Below are 16,723 nucleotides of genomic sequence, written 5' to 3'. Positions count from 1 at the left end.
ACATTATTACTATTTTATGAATCTTTTCCTTAAGTTTAGACAATTAACAAAACAATAACTCAAGTCCTGATTTGTATAGTTTGCTGATTTTTGAGATATAAATACACACGTTGAAATTTTAACAATGGACGCTGAAACCAGTATGAGCTAGCTCTAGCACAACTCTGGAGGTGGGAGATATGAGCAGTGATAAGGAAGAGGGAAAGTTTTGCTTATGAAAGTAGAGCTAGGCTGTTAAGGAATAATGAAGGTTAAAAATTTGGGCAAGTAGAATATAAGTTCTTTGAGGACAGTAACTATATCATTTTTTTAAATGTTTGTATCCTATATAGCACAGTGTATGTAGTACTTTAGTGTATGTAGAAATGATTTGAGTTGTCAATTTAATTTAATCTAAAGATGTAGGGGGAGAGGATTGTCAGCTATTTTCAGGAATATAAAGGGCTATCAAAAGGGAAAAAAATTAATATTTGTTTTCCTTGGCTCCTGAGGATAGAGTAATGATGAGTAAGCATTGAAAAGAGGCGAATTTAGACTTGATGAATAAAAAAAACTTTAGTAACCATGAATGCCTCTAAAAGTGGAATGCACTGTCTCAAAACAACAGTGGGTTGCCCATCACTTGAGGTCGTCTATGGAGGGCTAGTTGACAATTTGTAAATTGTAGAGATGATTTGTTTGGGGGCATAAATTGAACTAGATTACCACTGAGGTTTCTCCCAACACTGAAATGCAGTGATTCTGCGATCTTCTAGGCCAGTGATCTGCAAACTTTCTTCATCATGCATCAATCTACTGTGATAACTTACAGGCATTTCTGGATATGAGTGTGACTTGCCAGATAGAAGTCACAGCAAATAATAACAGCTGGCATTAATATATTGCTTTGTACTTTGCATACATTATTTAATTGGCTTAGTGTGAATTCTGTTGCTTATTGATTTTGAAGAAATCATTTAATCCTTATTTGCCTCAGTGTCTCCATATATAATATGAAGTAATTGCTACTTCCATTTGTTGGAGAGAACATAGTATAGTGAAAACTATAAACATTACTATTATAACACTTGCAGACTTATTATGGACTTAGAGAATATGAGTTCAAATCTTACTTTTAAAGCACGTCATTAGTGTGACATTGGGTCACTTAGCCTCTTTAGGTTTTAATTTGTTCATCTTTAAAATGAATATTAGTCAGGCTCAGAAGTTCCTTCCAGTTTTCAAGTATGTCATGTTATTTGCTTCAAAATGGCAGCATTGTGAAGATTCATGCTTTCTTTAAAATTTTCTTAGGTGTAATGCTTCAATATGTCAAAAGATCTGTGACTTCATTTCATATATTGTATATATATATATATATATATACATATATATATATATATGTATGTATGTATATGCATGTAGAGAGACAGACAGACAGAGAGTGCCTGGTTCCCAAACTTCTGGTAATGAAGTTATATGATAAGGAAGTGATAATGACTCATAGACAAAGAATACAGGATGGATGTTCTCTATGTCTCACATATATCTCCATGTCCTCACTCATCTTTTTTACACAATGGATCACTTGACCTATGCTTCAAAGCCCAGCTCAAAGGCTACCTCTTGTAAGCTTTTCCTGACGCATTTTTTTCCTAATACACTTACTATGTATTATTTTGTATTAGTTATCTATGCATGTATTGTCCCCTCCTACTAGACTCTATGGGGGCAAGGACTGCAAGGCTCCTCTGGTCACTATCACACTTGTCTGCATATAGGAGGCACTGAAAAAAAATTAATTGATTTTTTTTAATGTGAAAAATCATTTCGACAATTTAGAGATAAATTCAAATTCTAGATTTTTTAAAAAAGCAATTGGGGTTAAGTAACTTGCTCAAGGTTACACGGCCAGGTGTTTCTAGGTGGGTGCCAAGTGTCTGAGCCCAGATTCAATCCCAGGTCATCCCGACTCTGGGGCTGGTGCTCTTACTCATTGTGCTACCTGGCCACCCCAAAATTCTAGATTTTTAAGACACCAATGAAAACTATAAAGTTTCTTTGTGATTGTCAACCTTTTTAAAAACATCTTTTTAGAACTATTCTGAATATTATTTATAACACATCTGATCATTTATACTGCTTCTACCAATAAATTTGGGTCCTGGCTCTCTGCCAATTATGCTACCATGTAATGTTGACTGATGGTGGTTGATCAGTGCAAGTGGTAGTCATGTAGGGAATACCTTTGATGTGAAGGAGATTGTAGATAGCCTTAATTAATGAACACTTTGAGAAGCCTTCCATGGTAAGCATAGTTTGTGACTATAGTTAAATACTTAAAAACAAACAGACAAAAATCCCTTTTCTTTCTACTCATATAATATGGAAAGTCCAACCTGCTGAGTGTATATCCCTAACTACTTACATCCTGCCATTTTACAAATGGTAGACAGAGGTACAAGCTGTTGATCTTGCTCAGCAGGGTAGATCAAACACACAGATGCATTTTCTCTATAATGAATAATGAAACAGCATAAAATTCAAATACTTATGACAATCTTTGCAGCTGGAATATAATTGCTATTATTTTCTAAATTGTTACTATTTCACTTTGTTTCTTAAGGATGTTTTTCATAGGATGGTAGATTTAGTCTAATCTCAATTTATAGACAAGGAAATTGAGGCTGCAAAGATTTAGTGACTTGTCCTACATCACAAATGTAGGGAGAAGTCAATGTCTGGACCCAGTTAATCTGGCTCCAAATCCAGTGCAGTATAATACAGAAATTGCAGGAATATTTTTGGTCACTTGTTAGTTCTGAAATAATTTATGTCATGTCAAATGGATGAGCCAAAAAAATTAAAGGTGCTGAGTAGGCCTTATTTATATGATGTGTATGCATGACCTCCAAATTTAAAAATTTATTTTTAAATTCCCAATTTACCATAGTAAGTCTAAATTTTACATATTAGATAATGGTGATTATTCTCTAAAATTTGAAATCTAAACAGGTGAAATAATAACAAATGAAGGACACAGAAGTAATGTGACTTACCAGATTATATTTTTCTCACCATCATTCACTAATCATTATAATGTGTAGATTATTTAGGAAAAACAAAATTGACGTGTAACTCTTGATATTTGGAAGTTTTAGATTTCTACGACTGTGATGCCATTTCATAATGATGCAGAATAAGCATCTCAAAGTAAATTTGAGGACTACCAAACATGTTATTCCTCCTTCATGAGGACATATAAAGTTGGCACATACTAGCTTTAAATTAAAGGCATTGGAAATTGACCTTGGATTAGTTAAATGCTATATTGATAGTCTATAAAAGTTCAACATCAAAATTCAGTTATAAATTTACTTTGCCATTTTCATGAACACTCTCTATGCTGGATAACGTTAATTGTTAATGGAGTTAAATTGGAATGGAGCTATCTTGTACCCTGCCTTTCTAAAACTCAAAGCAAAGATGAGAACTGAGAATGACAAACCTCAGACAGCAGGACAGTAAACTTTGGAAATGCTTTAATATTCACCCCTTTTCTTTAAATATGCCTCTTCCATATCTAGATCTAAGATCCTGTATGTCCAAATATAGTTTGATCATATAAGTAATAAAATAAGTGAATTGAGGAGTTGGGAAAGTGGTATCAAGATAAAAGATGTCTATTTCTCAGAGGTTTCTGTGAAGGATAAATATATCTTTATCCATTTACTTGAAAGTAAAGAACTAGAATAAGAGTCGCCTTCAATCTTTTTAAGTTAGGAATTCCCAGTCTATGAAACTTTAGTTTATTATTGTTCCTTACCTCTTCAGTTCCCCCCTTCTTACCCTCCTCCTCTGCCTCTGCAAATTTAAGAGTAAGATGAGAGCACAGGTTTTCAAATACATACTCCTAGTGTGGATTTTAATGACAAGTGTGTTATTCAGATCAGGTATAAGTTGGAATGAACCATGTTCCCAAATTTATCAGGGACCAAAACTTTATTTAACTGCTGCCCAGTCTTCTTTCATCTGTATTTCATTCAAGGGCATGCCTTTCCTTTCCTTTTTCTCCCTTGACAACAGAAGTACAGGGCCATAAATGCAAGGGTGCAATACATCATGAGATAAGTCTGGAGAACATGTCCTCTACTAAAATGCACCTTAGTCCATGGCAGAACCAAAGTGTCAGAAACCTCCCAGCTTCAGTTGTCAATGTTTGGAGTCAAAACTGTAAGCTGGACATGGCTCCCTTTCCAATAAGATGTGCCCAAAAGTTGAAAGGTTACGCTTATGGAACAGCAGCTGCTTTTCCTGTGGTTTGAGTCTCACTCCTACAAAGCAAAGAAAGATTCCCAGACTGAAAGACAAATCTGACAATATGCTAATCTTCCAATAAAAAAAAAGTGACTTCTGAACCCTTATCTGTTGAAGAGCTGACAGTGAAGTTCAGAGACGGTTGTCTAACCAGACAAAACGATAGAGAAAATATGCCTTCAAACAAGATCATAAATCTTGAATAGTGCAGGGGAGCAAATGTAAAAGGAAGGGCTTCTCACTTATGCCAACCCTTCTCTCACCCACCCCCATTTCACACACCAGCCACCCACCTCTAAAGCCAGGACTACTATGTTCCATACTAGACCCAACCTATAAATACAAAGACAGTATAAAGTAATATTTTATCATATGTGGAGATCAGACATTGTTTCCTTTTCATGGGGGGAAGGGAAAGAGCAGAAAGCAAATGGAGTGAAATCTGAAAACAACAGCATGTACAATATACACACACAAAAAGTTTGCATATTGCACAGAAGATCATAAATCTATGCATGAGAAAGATGTAGTGGAAATTTTGGGGGGGATTAGAGTTTATTTTTGTCATCTCTGTGAGACAGCTACTCATTCATCCAGATCACAGCTAAGAAAAAAGCTGGTCACAGAAATTAGCAGTTTCAGCTCAGCAGCAAAGTCGCCAGCCTGTGAAGGCAGAGAGAAATTGACTAATTAGCAATGCGCACTAAAACTTGACGGTTCTTTATAGAGAGAGAGAGAAGAGAGAGGGAGAGAGAGGGAGAGGGAGGGGGGGGGCTCGCTTTTTCCCCTTCTTTCTTCCAAAGATGTTTGAAATCGCAGTCATTTACGCTCGACAATTTTTACAATAGCCTTGAGCCATAATTTTGCGAGTCTCTCCAGCATCCATCCCCCTGTATGGTCTCTCTCCACTGGCCATGCACGACCGTTTCTCTCCCCAACCGTGGATTTCCTATTACTCTCGTTACGACTCACTGAGCCCCAGGCCCAAGGATAATGATGTGTTGTTTCTTGGTAGCATAATTTGTCACACGTACATTTTTTCTTCTTCTTCTCTTGCAGAAAGCTCTGCTCCCTCTCTCTCCCTCTCTCTCTCTCCTTCTCTCTCTCTTCCTCTCTCCCCCTCTCTTTCTCTCTTTTCTCCCTCTCCTACATTTTCTTGCTGTTGCTAATTCATGGTGATCAAATGATGTACGACAAAATAAATTGTAAAGAGTGACTGCCTGGAGTTGGGAACCAGAAGGTGTTTTTCCCCCTCCCAAGGAGCGAGGAAACCTTTAAAAAGGAAGGACAATTGATTTTGGGGGGGGAGCTGAAGTGAACCTTTACTTTAGCAGCTGATTGAGACCAGGTAAGTTTCTGGCCTTCTGTATACCATGTATGTGTTTTGTTTTGTCTTTTGGATTGTTTGCTGAGGGGGCAGTGAGGGAGTCTTTCAGAGGGGTCGTGGGGTACTTGTGTGACAAACGCCTTGAAAGAATAAACTCCCATTGCAAGAACTGGGCAGACCAAGGAGAGGCAGGGGAGGGAGAGAGAGAAGGAAGAAGGAGGGGGGGGACAGGAAAAGGGGGGGGGGGGGGAGGGGGGAGGGGGGGGGAAGGGGAGGGGGGGGAGAGTAAAAAGGAGGCTGGGGTCCACCTGGAACTGGGCATTAAAAGTGGCTCGGAGAATTACCAGTCTGTAGTCAAAAGGAAGGAGCTCAAGTGCCGGTGCCAGGACAGAGTGATCTGCAATGGAAGGAGCAGGTCTCTGTGGGATCCCTCTGACGGGGAGCGGCAGTGGCGGCGGCGGTAGCAGCAGCAGCAACAGCAGTAGCAGCAGCGCTCTTTGGAGCGGGATGTGGGCACAGAGGGTCTCTTTTTCCTCAGCCCTGGAAGGTGCAATTACAGGTTAAGAAAGAGGGCGTATCGATTGTTCTTTGGTATCCCTCCTCCCTCCGCCCCCTCCTGCATCTGACCCTCCACCTCAGTAGGGCCAAAGAAGCGGACGCATCTGACTTTTTTTTTTTTTTTTAACAAGAGTAGTTGGAGGCTAGAGAAGGTGGGTTAGACTGCAGGGCTCCTGAGTGCGGTTTTGTACTGGGCTGTTGAAAGGGGAAACAGGGAGAAGCTGCCGGCTGCCAGTGAAAGATCGTAGGATAGGGCAGGAGGGCGCACCAGTCCCCTACCTGCTTCCCCACCCCCCCCACCCCAGCTAGCTAGCTTCCAACTTGAACTTCATGTAGTTACCGGAGTTAAAGCGACAGTGCTTTCTGCCCAAGAGGAAGAAACGCCAGGACAAGGAACCCCTCCCCCCCCATCCTAGAACAGTCCAGGTGCTAACTATGATCCAAGTGGAGAGCGCTAAACTTCAGGGCTTGGAAATTCTAGGGGGCGGGAGGTAACCTCTGTCAGGTTTCTGAGCATCTTTGCAAGATTAGCAAAACTGAGTGGCGGAAGGAGCAGCCAACAGTTTGAGAACCAGGGGAGCGGGTAGGACCAGGGTGGGGAAAATGAGCTCGAATTGATAAGGACAGCTCCCCGCCTCTCGGGAGTGCACTGAGCTAGTCACCATCGCGCTCCACTGCACTTTTCCAGGAGAAGAAAAGGCTTTATTTCCTCCATCAGACTGCTATTAGCATAGTCGTTCCTAGGGGCACCACGGATAATCGAAGGTTTCCCCAGATCTGATTTTATTTCTCAAAGGCCAAGAGTCGTCCACTTTACGGGCTTCTCCCGTCCCGACCCTGCTTCTCTTCCCTCACCCCTCCAACAAACAGAACTACGAGGAGCCCAGCGGAGGAGGGAACGCACAAGTTGAACTGGAACCTGCCACAGTCGCCTTTCTCCTAGAGCGCCCCCAGCTCCGTCCTTCCTGGGCGCTTCCTTTCCTCAGGTTCTGGGCATGGACAAGAGCCCACGAGTTTACTCGGCCTTAACAGCCCCATGCACCACTTTGCCGTCGCCGCCGCTGCTGTTGCTGCCTAGCGCAGAGTCAGGGTTGTTTTAGGAAAGTGAGGGGGTCGCATGTGAGTGGGGGGTTGGGGAGGGGGAAGTCGCTGGGAGAAAAGCGGGGACCCAAATCTGGTTGGCTTCAAGAAATAAAGCCCGTTCTGGTGCTGTTCACGAAGACCAGTACCCTCTGAATCATCCTCCATATACCAGTGGCAAGAGGGAGTGCTGGACCAGGGGGCAAACTGTGTATTTATTGTTGTTCTCCGCCCTCCCCCTCCCCTCCACACCCTTCCCCACCCCAACCACACCCCATCCCCTACACCACCTTATTCCCCCCCATTACTCCCCTCTCCCCCTCCCCCACCCCTGTTTGCCAGGTTGGAGGAGGGTTTAAAGCCAGGTGCGCTGAGGCAGCTCGCCATGTCCAGATCCGGGGACAGGACCTCCACCTTCGACCCCAGCCACAGCGACAACTTGCTGCACGGCCTCAACCTGCTGTGGAGGAAGCAGCTGTTTTGCGACGTGACCCTCACGGCCCAGGGCCAGCAGTTTCACTGCCACAAGGCCGTTCTGGCCTCCTGCTCGCAGTACTTCCGATCCCTTTTTTCCAGTCACCCCCCTCTCGGGGGAGGGGTCGGCGGCCAGGACGGCCTGGGGGCCCCCAAGGACCCACAGCAGCAGCAGCAGCAACAACAGCAGCAGCAGCAACAGCAACAACAGCAGCAGCAACAGCAGCAGCAGCAGCAGCAGGAGGAGCCGGGGACTCCTTCCTCCTCCCCCGACGACAAGCTGCTGGCCAGCCCACGGGCCATCAACAATCTGGTGCTGCAAGGCTGTTCGTCCATCGGGCTACGTCTGGTGCTGGAGTACCTGTACACGGCCAATGTGACCCTCTCTCTGGACACGGTGGAGGAGGTACTTTCGGTCAGCAAAATCCTGCACATTCCCCAGGTCACCAAGCTGTGCGTGCAGTTCCTCAACGACCAGATCTCGGTCCAGAACTACAAGCAGGTGTGCAAGATCGCCGCGCTGCACGGCCTGGAGGAGACCAAGAAGCTGGCCAACAAGTACCTGGTGGAGGACGTGCTGCTGCTCAACTTTGAGGAGATGCGCGCCCTGCTGGACTCGCTGCCGCCCCCCGTGGAGTCGGAGCTGGCGCTCTTCCAGATGTCCGTGCTTTGGCTGGAGCACGACCGGGAGACCCGCATGCAGTACGCGCCCGACCTCATGAAGCGCCTCCGCTTCGCCCTCATCCCAGCCCCAGAGCTGGTGGAGCGGGTCCAGTCAGTGGATTTCATGCGCACCGACCCGGTCTGCCAGAAGCTGCTTCTGGACGCCATGAACTACCACCTGATGCCCTTCAGGCAGCATTGCAGGCAGAGCCTGGCCAGCAGGTAAGAGACAACAAAGAGGAAGAGAGGTGGGGGAGGAGGGAGGCTGTGAGAACCCTGGAAAGAGGGGAGGGGTGCCTGTGAGGAGGGAAGGCGGTGGGGTGGGGGTGATTCTTGGGTAGGCTTAAAATGCAAACAAACAATTAAGACATTGCTTCTGAAAGTTAATTTCAGCATCCCCGAAGGGTCAATAGAGGAGTGGATGACTTGCAGCCCAGTCTAACCTAAATTCCCATTTCCTAATAAAATTAGGCATGGTGGGCTCATAGGCTGACTATGGCATAGGCAGATGTGTGGGGGTGCTGGGGCTGGGGCAGTTAAAAATGATGCATGTGCAAAGCTCCTTGGTAGCCCCTATAGTTAGCACCCCCTCCAAGTCCAATTATAAGCTGCCTGCTTCCTCGAGGGAAGGGCTTCAGTAATGAGATGTCCCCCCCTTCCTCTTGCAGTCTTAGTTGGGTGATCAGAAGCTCTAGAGTGTTGCTGGGATTCAAGGAGAGCACCGCTGTTCTCTCTGTCAGACTCTCAAGTTTTTTTGGTAGTTGATGTTTGTTCCCTTTCAAGGTTATAATTACTGAGGTGCTTTGTCTGTTAGCGATGCTGCTGGAAACCCTGTCATTCATTTGCCCAGGAAAACTTTTCCATCTTATGGAAATCCTTTCTTTTTTGTTTTTAAAGGAGGCACACACCAACAGATGCTTAACCCGAAGGGGTTAATGGCTCCCTGTGACGGGCACTATCCAGTTTGGGGAGGGGGGGAGGGCGGAAAAATGGTCCAAAATTATCAGGCATATATTTGTTGGGCAAGAGTTAGTGTATACTGGATCCAAAATCACGAAGCAGTTAGCCAGTGGGTTATTCTTATTTATAAAGGTGTTGGATGTTGCCAACAAGATTACATTGCAAAGGCCAGATAGGAAGAAATAATGCCTCTTAAGAACACAGTTGTGGATAAGAGATTCTAAGGATGGGAAGCCATCACTTGCTAGCTTCAATCTTAAATCCTTATTATGAGCCTTGGCAGAAGGGTTTTGTTGTTGACTTTAAAGAAAAATAGTGCTTCATATTTACATGCTAAGCCATGGATGATTTAAAATGCCAGAAGAGGCCAATATAGACCACCAAAATGTTAAATTAACTGAAAGTATTGAAAACCCTTCCTCACATTCTTTTACCAGGGTGATCTCTAAAAAGGTGGCATCTACGGAGTACAGCCTTGTGGGCTTACATGTTTACATTTTAGCCATAGTGTCTTTGTCCACTCTTTATAATAAAGATTTCTGACATCATTTTTTCAGAGTTTTCTGGACAGACTTGATAGTAAGGTGAGGACTTTGGTATGGGAGTATTTAAACTGGGAAGTATTTATAGTTGTAAGACTAAGAAAACGTAGGTAATGAATGAATGAATTGTGAGGGCAGAGTATGAAAGTGGGATGAGAAAGCAAGGATGCTGCACCTAGACCTATGACAGACTAATGAACAAGTACCAATTCAAAGAGAACATGCTTATTTTTGTTTTGTAAGAGTTTCTCTTTTGTCCAAAACCCAGAACACTATTGATTCACTGTGGTGGCCTAGCATTTCAAGATCAAAAAAATTCTTTCGAGTTTTCAGTACATATTTTAACTTTTACTTCCACTAAAAGGGCATTGTACTCCAAATAAATGCATAGAACCTGTTCATATTCAAGGCTTAGACACTGTCTTTCTGTCCTAGTCATAAACCAAGACACCAACGCATAACCTAACCTTTATAAATTCAGTATGCACTCAGATAACCAAATGGATATAGAAAGTGCCTTTTAGCTTTTTACCTCTATGAGTGTCTGTAAATAATGTGCTTTCTTTTTTTTTAATCATGTATAAAAAGAAATATTTAGAACCTTGTGTGGACTTGAGCCCACTAAATGTGACCTAGAATTCAGTATTCAGAACAGTTGTCTTTAAGAATGCAAAGTCCACTACCTATTTTAGTTGAGATTCTGCACACCACCTGGGGCATGCTGGGGCTTGAGTCCTGGTGGATTGCTAAGATACCAGGCTGTCTGGTTCAGTGAAGATACCTTCCAGCTTCACTGGTCCATATCATTTGAAGGATATGTAGTGGTGTTCTGACCACTGAATGCTTACAAGTGTCATGGATGCTGTAAGAATCTGATACTCTTGCCGTAGGAAGGAAACTGTATTTTCCTTTAAAGGAAGAAGGTGCAGGGGGTGAAGGGGGGGGGAATTTCCTTTCATGTCAACCTACACTATTGATTCTATATCAGTATAATTTTACTACTTCAGGGAAATTATTAAAAACTGATATTTTTAGTGAATCAAATATTTAATAATGTATTTTAATTCACAATAATGAGAAAGGAATTAACAGTGAAGTTCTCAACATTAACACAAGCTGAGTTGCAGCTTTTAGTATTTTATCTTCTCTATTCCTTCATCTGTAGCATATCAACCTACATTGTCAGGTCTTCTATTCAGATTTACAGGAAAAATTTTTTTTATACCAGACCTAATCGTATTGGAAATTAAATTATTTTTATTTAAAGACTGTCTTTAAAAAATAAAAAAAGCACCTTAGTCATGATTTGAATATTTATGCAACATTCCAAATGTGGAATATGGAAGTTTCTGAAATCCAGAAACTGAAGTAGAAAATTAGATCTGACTGGTCTGTTGGGCTAACTGCACGATGTGAATAAATAATATCACTTGAAAAGTCAATTGACTTTTAAAAAATTACATGTATTCTCTCTATAAAGTATAATGTAATAATACTTTGCTAATACGGTATTAAAGACATTCTAAGTATTCCTTTTAAGATTATTTGTATAACTTTACATTTTAATGGAAAAACCTACAAACACAAGTCATAAATATCGAGGCTCATTATTGCCTTATATTGCTTTACTGAGTTTATGCATCTTGGTTAGTTTAATAATGTCAAAAATGAATAAAGGACTATGCAAAATTTAGTATATTCACTAATTCAAACTCAAATATATATGTTATGAAATATATATGAATGGAAATATAGAAAAATGTTTTAAAGTTTTCTTTCAAAGGTCTTACTATTTCCCTAGAAGAAAAACTGAATTATGGAAATGAAAACCTCTTGAAAAGTTTCTGAAAATATCAAGTATTAACTTATGAAGTAATTTTTGTGATTTTTTATTATTAGACAAATGATAAGGAAGTACTATGGAGAACTGTATAGTACACAAAAATTAAATAAGAAGTTTTCATTCTTAATACACTTTGAACTTAACTGAAAAGTTCTTTTCTTGTTTGCTTTGGAGAGGGGGGTGGGGGTGGAGCCAGTATTTTCCCCTTAATACTAGCTTTAAAAATCATAGCACAGAATCATTTTGATAGCTTTAGAATAGTTATTATTTGGGGACTATCCTTCAGCTAGAGGAAAGTGTGTTAGAAAACATCATGTGATTTTCCCAAAGTAACATTTCATGGTGACTTGTTTTTATATATTATGGTGAAACTTAGGTAAGCCATGAAGTAATCACAATCATGTTTTTGAAGGCCACCTGTCACCATTATTATTTTCTAAGAAATGCAGGCTGTCTCCCCACAAATATTTCAGTTCATACAGAGTATACTCTATGTGAACACATCTGAGAAAAAATATTGCTCAAGTTGCTGGGATAACCTCTGTATAAACATCAGGGGTGCTGATAATCTAGCTGCTAGAGTGATGCTTCAGTGGCTTAAGATGTCACCAGATAGTATCCTAAGATCCCTGCCTAGCTCAGTTCAGAATTGCTGAGTTTGGTGTGTTTAAAGGATGATAGGCTTAAATAAGAAAAGTGCTCATTTAAAATTCAGACACAGCATTTCCCATTGATCCTGATCTTACCAACCTATTCGATATTTTAATACAAGCTATATGTCGTATTTATACTTTTTTCTAAATTGTTAATCCTCCACGTTAGTTTGGTCACCTCAGATATGAAATTAATAACTAGTGAGATTTTGATATCAAAAGTGACTCAGCCATTCACATACATTTTCTATTGCTAGAAATAATATGAATTACAAAATTGTATCACAGGTATGGGATAGCCGTTTTTTGTATATTCTTCCAAAGTGACTGAAATGAAAAGGCCATCAGAACTGACCATTATTATCTTTTTATATCTTGATATGACACACAGAAAAAAGCAAGACTAGGGTTAAGACTTCATATGTATGTTTTTCTTTTATCTTACAAAATTATACTCATGACCTCACAGCTCCATCACTAACCAACCTATTTTCTAATCTAAAAAATACACTAATAATATCTCAACTTCCTCGGCTCTCCTATCTCTCCAAAGAGAGGTTATAAGAATTAACTAGCTAAGGAACCAGTCCTCCACAGGAGGCTTTCTTTGATCATCTTGCAGCTGGAAGGGCAACTGAAGCCATCCATAGTCGATCCAAGTGGTAGATAAAAATTGGTTTCACCCTTCAATGATAGAAGAGGAAAATAGGATTTAACATTATTTTATTTGGAAATAACTTGGGGGGTTAGCACTTGAGGTATATCATGCTTAAGAGTCTCCACTAATATTATCATTATTATTTTTTTTTACAAAGAAGTAAAAAAAAAAAAGCCTCAGATAACAACCTAGGTGTATTTTTCCAAATGCAAAGTTAAGGTTTCAAGGTAAAAAGTTGACAGCAAAGACTTCAGGTAAAGATTTGACTAACTGTATTATTGTTGTCAAAGTGAAACAGTTGAGAGGTTAATCACTTTTTCAAGTAAAACATATGGATGTTCCATACCACACATGTCCCGGCAATAGGGAAAGAACTGGATAAGCAGTCCACAACAATCCCTTTAGGGAAACTGGCAAGTATTCCAAAATAGTTGGAGATTTACATGGGGGGAGGGAGTGATTTGTGATGTGGAGAGGGGGACAGTGATGAGAAATCTGATGACTTCTTAGTCATTGTTCTTCAAATTTCAGTGATCGCTAAAGTTTAAATGCTTCTCTACCAAACAACTAAATCAGTCATCTAAATGAAAAAGTAAAAGATAGCTATGAAACTCCATACTATATCTTCAACTTCTTGGTTGCTTAAAATGTCAAAATTCCTAACTCCTGGTTCAGTCAACTTGGTTGCATTGATGAAAACACTCTTTCTTTTCCTGTGGTGGTTTTTTTTATTTGTTTGTTTTTTGTCCTTCTTTCTCAAAGAGGTCCATGACATCAGGAAGGTAATACCATGACTTTCAAGTCAATTGGATTTGAGTGAGGGAGGTCTGTGCAGTTACCAGCCTCACTTTCTTCTCTGGAGCCATCTGGGTCCAGTGGCCAGATATAGATCAGAACAACTGGAGATGGCCCAGCTTTGCTGTTACCATACAATGTAAGAACCAAGTATGATCAGAATCAAAACTTATGATTCAATTCATGCTACCACTCCAGAAAGGAAGATTTAGAATTGAGTCAATGTTTCTACATGGTTTAAATATATGAAATGTACTTATTTCAGTTACATGAATAATGATGGTAGAGTTTGAGTTGTTTTTGTTTTTTCTGCATTTTGCTTTCTTTTTTTATGAAAAGGAATCCTAATATTTTTATAACTGCCTTAACTCTTTCTTTTACTTTGTATGTGTAAGACAAAGTAGCTTTTAAAAAAAGACCTAGCAGATCATATTATTGTCTTACTTACCTCCAATTATTATCATATTGACAATAGTAGTCAATAGTTAATAAACATTTATTAAGCATTTTGTGTCAAGCATTGTGTTAAATTCTGGGGGAAAAAATAAATCATAAGATAGCCCTTGCCTTCAAGGACGTTACAATCTAATGGAGGGAAATGACCCAGGTGGATGGGTCCAGTTCCAGGGCATGATGAAGTCCTACAATAGGGTAGGGAAATGATATGAGGAAGTGAGAGTTTCAGAGTTGATTTCAATGAATTTCTGGAGATTATGAAGTTCAGGAAAATAGTAAAGTGGAAAATGATGAAGTGAATTCTCTGCATGCCCTCCTTAAATGGTAGAAGCTCTGGGATGATCTCTTTAATGTCCACCCTCCACCCTCTCCACTCAAAGCTAGAGAAGGGCCACAGAGGGAATGCTGAGGAGGTGAGTTTCAGAATTGATTTCAACTTACAGAACAATAAGTTTCTAGGGATTTGAAGTGCAAGAAAGCAAATTTTTCAGATCTCAGTAAGTCTAAAAACATTATCATCCAACTGGATATTGCATTAGGCCATAGAACCACCTTCCCAACTTTTCTTCAGGCTATAAAGTGTTAAAAGCACACTTAAAGAATTATTTTCCAGGCATGGTTCTTTCCAGCATACTTAACATTCATTGCCACTGAGGACACAGATAAATGGATGTCAAGATTTAATCACCAATGCATTGGCTTGGTGAAAACAAAATGAGCCAATATGTCTAGAGAACTTAGTCAAATTCGTTGATTAATTCAAAAAGTATTTATCCCTTACCTGCTAAGGAGGAAAATCGTGCAAATGCTTGGGAGATAAAGACAAAATGAAAAACCAAAATAGACCTGCCCTCAAGGAACCTAGATTTTGGGAAAAGCCCTTCTAAAGATGAAAGAAAACAATAGCTTTTGGTTTAGGTCTGTGAGAGAACCTTTCAAAGAACTGAAGCTTGAATTTTGACTAAGGATGCCAGTCATCAGGGTTCTTAAGGGATGGGATATTACAGTGGTATTTGTTATATTTCTTGGAGAACAGTAAAGAGAGACAACGAAATAGTTAGCTAACTGTTCATGCTTCTAATATATGTCTTCACCTTCGGGGGATAAGTCCAACAGCTAGAAACAATGATTAGGAAAGTAGTCACAGGGACCGGATTGAGAAATAAAAATGAAAAACTATAGGCTGAGCTCGCTTTAAATTCACTAGTTATATTATCAGAATATGAAAACAACATTTCGTTCACAGGAGCTCTTTTGCATATTTAGAACTTTTAATAGTATATAGTAAGATTGTATCTAATTGAAAGGCATTCCATTTTTAAGTCCATCTTCTAAGAAAATTATGTTAGCAATTACATGTTTGTCAACTAAAAGTAAGACATTTTCTGTATTCTCTCACTCTTGGAATTCTCAGAAAACAAGCAACTTGTCCCTGAAACTCCTGTGTGCTGCTTAGATAAATCATAATTCTTATGACACCAAGGATGGCTTTTTTTTTAAAAAGAATGCAGATTATACTGTTGCAATATAGACGAAGGAATTTGGGCTCAGAGAGAGTCTTCCAGGTTTTAAGATAATAAAAATAATAATAACAATAGCTAGCATTTATATAGTGTTTACTGTGTGCAGGCACTGTGATAAGTGCTTTACAAACATTACCTCTTTTGATCCTCACAACAGTCCTGGGAGATTGAGACTTATTATCTCCATTTTATAGATGAAGCAACTGGGGTCAATAGAAATGATAAGTTTGTAAATCTTCTCTTTACCGTTGCTCCTTCATACAAAAGACTTCTCAGTGAAAATAATGAAACAATGGTTAGCAGTGATGAAAGTGGAATAATGAAGAACTAGGAAGAAGCTGGGAGAGTGAGAAAAGGAAAAGTAGAGTGAGAAGATCTGAAGAAAAGAAACATTATCAGTAAGTAAAGAAAATGAGAAGAATGATAAGCAGAGGAGACATCAATCCATCACCAAGCATTTATTAAGGCTTACTATGTACCAGTCACAGTGCGAGGTGCTGAAGATTCAAAGAAAAACTAAAAACAATCTCTGGCTGCACAGGGCTTACATTCTAAAAGAGGAGATAACATGTACATCTATGGGAGGGGGGCGGGTATTTATATCTACTTTGTAGATGCCGTGTATAAAATATATACAGAATGGAAAGAAGGTAACTATGGAAGGGAACCAGCACCTGAAGGCTAGGAAAGGTCTTCTGTAGAAAGTTATGCTTGACCTAAATCTGAAAGGAAGCAGGAGGCATAGGTAAGGAGGAGATAGCATGATAGACACATAAATACAAGATAAATAGATATTGACAGACAGATATAGATGGATAGAGAGAGATAGGTAGATAGATAGATAGATAGATGGATGGATGGATGGATGGATGGATGGATGGATGGATGGATGGAT

At 40.2% G+C, this 16,723-nt stretch overlaps 1 protein-coding gene across 1 annotated transcript in view; it reads left to right on the top strand.

Moving 5' to 3' along the window:
* The first annotated feature begins 7,646 nt into the window (after positions 1 to 7,646).
* The window catches only part of KLHL14 (kelch like family member 14), a 156,873-nt gene continuing 147,796 nt past the window's right edge, over positions 7,647 to 16,723 (top strand). The window contains exon 1 of the mRNA XM_069099540.1: positions 7,647 to 8,620. Within this exon, the coding sequence (XP_068955641.1) occupies positions 7,647 to 8,620 (974 nt within the window). The remainder of the gene's footprint in view (positions 8,621 to 16,723) is intronic.

Source organism: Petaurus breviceps, unplaced genomic scaffold (assembly GCF_028583685.1).
Source record: "Petaurus breviceps papuanus isolate PSGF00001 unplaced genomic scaffold, PetGlider_PUasm1.0 38, whole genome shotgun sequence".
Lineage (NCBI taxonomy): Eukaryota > Metazoa > Chordata > Mammalia > Diprotodontia > Petauridae > Petaurus > Petaurus breviceps.
This window is presented reverse-complemented; position numbering and strand designations above follow the sequence as displayed.